At 40.0% G+C, this 8,169-nt stretch overlaps 1 protein-coding gene across 1 annotated transcript; it reads right to left on the bottom strand.

The window, feature by feature from the left end:
- Positions 1-383: 383 nt before the first annotated feature.
- On the bottom strand, positions 384-4,346 carry LOC116250776 (eukaryotic translation initiation factor 5-like). The gene is given in 3 exon segments (XM_031624709.2): positions 384-1,549; positions 1,552-2,299; positions 4,229-4,346. Coding segments are annotated over 2 exon segments (1,326 nt in total). The 5' UTR covers positions 1,994-2,299; positions 4,229-4,346; the 3' UTR covers positions 384-665.
- Between the last annotated feature and the right edge of the window lie 3,823 nt (positions 4,347-8,169).

Below are 8,169 nucleotides of genomic sequence, written 5' to 3'. Positions count from 1 at the left end.
CCACACGTAGCTCTTTTATAAGAGTTAGGACGTTCTCTTTGCTAATGAGGTGAAATTGCTTTCACTCATTTGATTTCTTTTAGCTTCATAGTCCGGGTTTACCTTAAAAATTGCAGTTCCATGATCCATCAGGTAAACGAAAAGCCAACGCCATATGGCGTAAAAGCTTGACGCATTTTGCAAAACTTATCTTCCCGCCGAAGATTCCCAAAATGATCGACCATGCAACAAAAGTGTGTCTGAGTTTAAGCCAACAACGCAGCCGACCCAGACCTGTTGGACAAATAACGAAAAATAAAAAAACTTTCCAGGGACCATGTCTTCCGGATGCAGCCGGCCAAGTACACGATGTAGCTGCACAGCCACAGAGAGAGCGGCCGACATGAAATAAGGCTTTTTGTTTATTTCTAGAGACACCACACCACAGGAACTATCGGCGGTTGCCGAGACAAAGAACCAACCACCGCCGGACTAGTTTTCTGACAACCAAACACCAACATAATGACTCAGAAACAAAGCATGTAGTAGAAGCAAAGCGACCAGTCCCACAAACACATGAACGAAAGTAGGTCGGAGAAGGAAGCCCAGGCACACACGAGACAGTACTAAAGAGGAAGAGGGGTTTCCCTTCGCCAGACCTTGAGACAAAAACAGCGAGGAGCTTTCTATTCATCATCAGATTCAGACTCCGCACTCTGAAGCCATTCTACGAACGGCTTCACCTTTTTCCATATCTCTGACTTGTTGCTGCCACCCTTCAGGCCTTGCTCGTACCACTGCAGGAAGCACTCCTCCTCCACCACATCGTCATCGTAGAGCGCCTTCAGAACCAGAGCTACTTCCCTCATCGCGTCTGGGCTGAATTTGTTGCAGAACTCCTCCACTGCTCGGAGGAGCATCAGCTGCTGCGAGCCACCCTCTCCAGTCACAGCAGCAAGGTATGCCTTCTTCGTGCTCACTGCCTTGGCGAAACCCTTGCCTGCACCTTCGAACAAGGCCTCGAACAGAGCGTTCATGATCTGCTGCTGGTCGCCAGCAAGGGATGCAAGGAAGGAGCTCAACTGACTTGAAGTGCAGCCCTTCTTCAGCTTGCTCTTTATCTGGGAAGCCAATGATTCACGAGCAGTTGCAGTGCCATTCCCATTATCACTTCCTTTGTCCGGTGATACCGCCTGTGCCTCGGATTTCTTGGCATGCTTCGGTTTTTCCTTCTTTGACTCCTCGGTGTTCAGCATCACCATTTCAGCAGTTACAGCACTAAGCTGCTCCTGGATCCGCTGCCGTGCAGCCTCCAGGGAGGTATCAGTCTGCCACTGAACGTCGTCATCATCATCCCCATTCTCTTCATCAGCATTACTTCCGGCAGGAGAACCGTGATCCTCGTCAGAACTAGCAGCCTTCTTCTTTGCAACAGAGGCCTTAGTCGCTGCCGCCACCTTTTTCTTAACCTCTTTTTTTGCCTTCTGCTCCTCATCTGCAGCCTCCCCTTCCTTCAGCCGCTCCTTCTCCGCCCTCCTCATTGCTTTCTTGTCCTTCCCTCCCTTCTTTGTCTCGGGGGGTTCTTCAGAATGAAGGTGGTGAGCTTGTCTCTCATGTCAACATCCGACACAAACCCACAAGCAGCGCATTTCAAATTGATCAGCTGCGTCTTGGTGATGATGATCTCGGTTTCTGGATTCCCACAACCATAACACTGAACATATTTCTTGATAAAATTCTCAAGAAGTCCTGCGAGTTTTGCAGTATCGTGTGCACCATTGACAAGGGAAACCCCCGTCTTCTCATCAAATCTGGATTGCGCCCCAAGCTCACACCCAAAGTACTTGGTGGTGTAAGAGGCGGGTCTGGCAAGTGCCTTGGCTATATCCACCATGTTGACGACGTTGGTCTTGATGCCATTTCCCCGGCCTTCAATCTTGGTAATCATCTTTGGCATCTTGTAACGGTAGAAAGCATCATCTCTGTTCCCCGCACCAATGTTCTGTAAAGCCATTTTTGCCTACTTAAATCTGCCAAAGATGTCTACTACAAGCCAGAAATCAGTAGACGGGCAATTTCATCCAGCAACTTTCAGTGGATCACCGTCGAAAAGAGGGGGCAACTGAGTGCGACACAATAACCACCGAGGTTCTCTAAACAAAAGTCGATGAGGGCGCTTGTACTTTTCCCTCAACTTTGGCAACCCAGTTGATTCCAGATAGGAAAGAACGTCCTCAGACATAAAAGTAGCTGGAAGCTTAACACTTTATATACTTGACGGGGCAGAAAAGGAAAGTAAGTCGTCCAACCGACTATACTCCTGCAAACATCAACATGATGGTTCAGAAACAAATTAGTACCTCATGTGCAGTGCTCACAAAGCACAAAGAAATTTCATTTAGAGATAAAGAAGCCTGCCAAACATGCACCACTACCAAACATTACAACAATGCTTGAAGTTCACTTTCCTTGACAAACAAGAATATAAAGTTTGTTCATCATCAAAAAAAAGGATACAAAACAGCGAAGGCAACAAAGAATCAACGTATCAAACTAAGTCTCTAATTCGAATCATGAAACCTCATGTCCAGCGCTGATAAACCACAAAGAAATTTCATTTAGGAATCAAAGAAATGAATATCAATTTTGTTCACCATCAAAAAATATATATATCTATAAAGACCAGAGAAAACAACAAAGAATCAAACTATGCAAACTCCGTCACTCTATTTTTAAACCATGATATGCCTTCTCTCGGACTTGGACTTAACCTAGTATACACCCTCAACATTAAATCTCTAAAGAGATCATACGACATTAAATGCTCATTTTCACGATGTGAATATGATATCACACAAAATATAGATAAAAATATAGAGATGGAACACATAATGGAACATAAAAACAGATGAACTTCAATAAACAGACTCATAATACGGTCTCTTTCCATCCATTGCATTATATGCCACCCATTAGTTAGAGAAAGCAACATCATGGTATAAGGGTCAAATTCAGTATACAAGGGCATCCATATTAACCAGTTAATCAAACATACCAAAATAAGTTTCAAAAAGAGCATCGAGTGCATAAATGAAGATCCTTTGCATGATTGTAAACTATGATGCATATAACGTGGTTTCTTTCACCATATCGTGGACACTTAAGGAGCACTTATACGTAGTTTCTGTTCAACGATATCCTACGGGGCATGCTATTGACTTGCAATAAGCTCATGAAATAAAACTTGAATCCTGAATGGCCAGTTACAAATTAAACTTATGAAATATATCCATAAAGAGAAAGAATCTTTGGTTTTGAAATATACTACAAAACCTTTTTAAGGTTTAAAACTTCAAATCTTCGATTCATCGTGATGATAAAAAACACAATCCGGAATAAAAAAAGATATGTGTTAAGGGTATTCCGAAGTACTTTATACGTCCAACTTTGAACCTTGTGAAAATCTATAGATTTAAAAGCTAAAACTCTGGACCACGGAGTTGTCTTTATAAGAAAAACCAATCTCACGTTTGCGTGTGGGCGTCCGTATGTCAATATACGAGCTACAGAGACGGAATAAAACTATACGATCGCTCAAGACCTAGTCTGATGAATTAGGGTGAAATTACGTATCAACTACAAACAAATGGATCCAAAAGGGGAAAGAACTCAGACGATGATGATCAAATTATTCACCAAAATCACAGATGGCACCCAAACGATATTATCAATCAGCAAAAGACGATTAGGACAGCGAGCCGAACCAATCCCGAAAGGGTAAAAGGAAAGAGAATCGCCCGAACAAGCTAAACAATTCTAATTCCTCGTTAAAAATTAAACCCTAGAAACTCTATATACCAAACCGATGACCAATCGGCGTAAAAGAAAAGCTAATGAATCGAGTTGCTTTTGTAACATCATCACCATACAATTCAGAGCCGATCAAAAGCATCGGTCAAAAGTTCAAAAAAACAAAACAAATAAATAAACCACATCAACCGAGCGGTTTTCCGCAACATCGTCGCCAAATAATTAAGAACTGATCTAAAAAACAATCAATCGTTCAACGCAAAACGACCCAAACGCAGCAAACTAAAGACCATCCCACAGCCATTCATCGCCAAAAGAAAACCAAAAACATCGGGTATCAATCTTCGGCCACCAGGAATCGGCCGATGATTCAATAGGCAAGGAAAAGAAGGAACGACAAGCGAAAATTAGGGTTCCACAAAGGATGAGAAAATCTCACCGAAGGGAAGAACGAGAAGGGAAAGAGATCTCTGTCTTCGAGAACGAACGACGCCGATCGCTTCGGTTGCCTCAGCTCTCTCTCCCGGAAAGGGTGCTATTTATAGAACGAGGGTTAGGTCTTGGGTGGTCTAAATGGCTTAACTATCCCTTAGAATGGCCTGCTCGAGCCAATAGATTTGTGGTCATTTTCGTCATTGCAAGCCTTCGGACCCAATCTGCCTCGTTTCGAACCAGTCCACAGTCACGGGCAGGTATATCAGGCCCAGACCCGTTTTCTCTGATCTGGATCTCACTCCAATATGATGCAAATTATGGATGTAAAAGTGCTTGAATTTGGATTTTGATCCAGTCTAGCTTTTACGCAAATTTCAACCTCACTTGGGTTGAAACTTCTACGTTTTTGAATGTATCTGCATTTTGAATTTGAATATGATCAATTATTGGGTTCAATTTTCTTTTCCAAGTCCAATGAGATGATTTCAAGTTTTTCAGTTTATAATTGAGGTATTCAACCCACTAACAGCTCTAAACACTGTCTAGATCATTGCTAGATGCTGAATCCAAGCAGGGTTAGGAACTAATTGGCAATTCTAGAAATTAAAATAACGGTATTGTTCACAACTATATTCCAAAAAACCAAAGGTGTAAATTTATTTTCATGTGATTTCACACTGCCTCAACACTCCGGATTGGATTTGGATTTGGATTCGGACCAAATCCAGACGTATTCTTTTTTAGCAATTTGATGAGCTTTATTTGTTTCCTATCCATTGTCTGACTAGGTTTAGATTATTCATTTACTCCCCTGGGTTTAATTAAGAGAAGCGTTGCTAGTATCTACTGCATAAAGGGCAATGCCAGCATCATATGAAGTCATGTAAATGGTTGGAATTCAAGTCAGGCCTACCTTTACCAAATTCGGCTTAATGGGATCGTATTTAATTGAATCTGAATTTGAACTCAGATTCGGACCCGAGTTCTTTTTTAGAGTTTGAATTCAATCACCACATGATTTGTACCAAATCAAGTCGGATCTTACTTGGACCTAAATTTGGTGATGAATCTGCTCGTCGAATTTGAATCTGATACCTGACCTGACTAAATAAATGGATATCAAATTGAATCCATAATCAGAGATATCCATTCCATTTACATCTCTAATTAGTTTGGCTGCAAAACAAACCGCGCGCTGGCTGATATAGGATTGAAAAGTAAAGTTATTATTATTATTATTATTATTATTAACTATTTAATAATACTCCAAAATTGAAAATTGATGAATAACTTGATACCCGATAAAATTTTCCTATGCATATCAGCCAAAATATCACATTGGGCCAGCAAGAACATATGTCACTGATACTTCGTTATATAGGTTGCATATATTGGATAAATTATGCACCTACAAGTAACATGCAACTAATCATATTTGAAATTATCGCGAAATTTTTAAAATATCAAGGTTCAAACTCATTCTTGGTGCTCCGTCATCAAACTAGGTGCCGGCATGTGCAGGCAACTTGCCCACACGGACCCACCCATTTATAACAGTCGCCCCAGTCCTAGTTTTTACGCGGTGCCCCTTGGAGCCTTCCCATCTCTCACATCCCCAAAGGTCAATAGACTTGGATGCTATGTATTTTTTGCCCCTCAAATAAACATTTCTAGCTCCGCCACTGCTCCTATTTTTGCAAGGCTTAGTGGTTAAGGCTTACCATAAATCCATTATATTGTTTGGTCCGTGCAGGATTCCTTGTCATTAGGAGAAAAATAATCCCATTTCCAACTAAATAAATTTCTGCATATTTCTCACATAATTTGGAGAAAACATTACCGTAGACCTTATTTATAGCTTCCTTCACTTAATTGTAGTGTCCTTGGTTAAGAAGCCACATGGTTTTATGCATTTAAATGAATCTGAATGCTTTCACATCACCAAATTTGCAAGGAATTAGTGTTGGTATCAGGTCAGTTTTAGATTGAGTCATTGTATGAAGCTGTTTAAATGTTCCAAAACATGTGGTGTCGACGATCATGATCGGCCCACAAGTGCATGCAAAGAAGGGATGTCGTTTACACCTTTTAACAACTCATTTTTGTCCCTTATGAGGCGTTTGATAAGAAGAACATTGTGTTCATATCACTCTATATTCTTGTCAAAACAGGTATATGATATGATTATACGTAGTATTTGATGGTTGAATCTAAAAACAAAATATATGGTGTTCTTAAATAATGTTTTCTATGAATATATGTTCCAAGAGTATGTTTTTCTTGTCAAACGTCATTTCCCGACGCTTTTCGAGTATTACTTTTCACTCTTTTATATTTCATCGCGACGCATTTGGAACAAAACGAGACATTCTTCTTCCAACTGAGGCATTGGTTGACTTGAGCAATCTTTTGTTTTAGGTTAGCATATTACCTCCTTGGGTGGCAAGATGGTCTACCTCCTCTAAAAATTCGTGTTCAAATATTGAAGGGGTTACTCTCACGTCCCAGTGCGCATTACTTCTGGGTTGTAAAAAACCCTACCCTCAAACTAAGAGGTGGGCACAGAGGGGCCAGTGGCTTCTCTTATAGGGGCGATGAAATGAACCACTCACTTTTTTAAACAAAAACAAACAAAAAACAAACTAGATCTTGAGAATGCAAAATAAAATACGCCGTCCATATTGGTTTATATTAAGAATTACATGCTCTATGGCACATTAAACAATATGAAAGAAATCCTATACTTTTAGAAGGCTGCAAATCGATTAATTTAAGGGTTGAAATGTCACCTTATTGCAAGAAGCATATGCACCAAGCCTAATGTTTGTTCATATAAAAAATGAATGAGCCCCTTAACAGAGAAACATATACGAAAAAGTTGGGGCAATAGAAGAGCATGGTAGGGACTTGATTGAGTGTCTTCAACTTCCATTTCCTTCTTTTCTAAGGCCTAATCTCTTGATATGTTTCTGAATTATAAAAACCAGGCCACTAGTGTTTGGACTGCAAATTGGCCCATTATAAAGGAATGGAATCTATATACTTTCTGCCCACCTCATGTAATAGCAAAATATTCTATAAAAATGTCAAGTGCCTAAAATAAGGAGGCACCTCTACCTACATCCATCCAGTCAAGGCACCCTGTCTGTAAAGCAAACCATGACAAAGAAGTAGGCAAAAGCCAAATCAGAAAGCATGAGAAGGGGAAGCAAAAACCTTTCCTTGTAAGCAAAGCATTACAAAATATTCACCATCTTCTTCCCTAGCAATTTTCATATATGGGCAAGTTAGATTTCGGCAGGCGGCGGCCGATTATCGGATCTGACCCATTTTGGGTATTGAACTCTCAACTTTCTTCAACTCGAATATCTTAAATTCTCCTCCATGTGTTTGATAGCATTAGATCTCAGATTTGGGACTTATATATATATATATACATATAAGATTCATACTGCATGAGAGTATGAATCTCAGATTCTCTCCGCCCCTTACATCAGATTCTAGATCTGCCGATCCAGATTCAGATGGCTTGAACAAATTAAACATTGGATTTGCAAACGAATTACCAAAAATTATCCAAACCATATTATTAACCCGATGTATCAACCGATTCAGCTAAATCGCTAGTGAATTGGCTTAAAGAAAATGAAAAATATATACTTATGTTAAAATTCAATATATGTAAATAATTAAAAGCAAAAACGTTTAAAATATGTAAAGGACAATAAAAATGAATAGTATATGACACATGGCGCCTTTGTGTCAGTGGACAAAATTAAATCGATCTACCATTCAAATTATTGGTTACCTGGCAAGCCATCAAATGAGAAAAGAATTAATTGGATCTGAATAGGGGAAAGTAGAACTCAGTGCAAATTGTGCATTGTTTGACCGTGGAATTTCTTTAGCAGCATGACTTTTACATGTAGAAAAAGAAAGGGTAAG

Source organism: Nymphaea colorata, chromosome 3, assembly GCF_008831285.2.
Source record: "Nymphaea colorata isolate Beijing-Zhang1983 chromosome 3, ASM883128v2, whole genome shotgun sequence".
NCBI lineage: Eukaryota > Viridiplantae > Streptophyta > Magnoliopsida > Nymphaeales > Nymphaeaceae > Nymphaea > Nymphaea colorata.
Note: the sequence above shows the minus strand (reverse complement) of the source record. Positions and strands in the feature narration are given on the sequence as shown.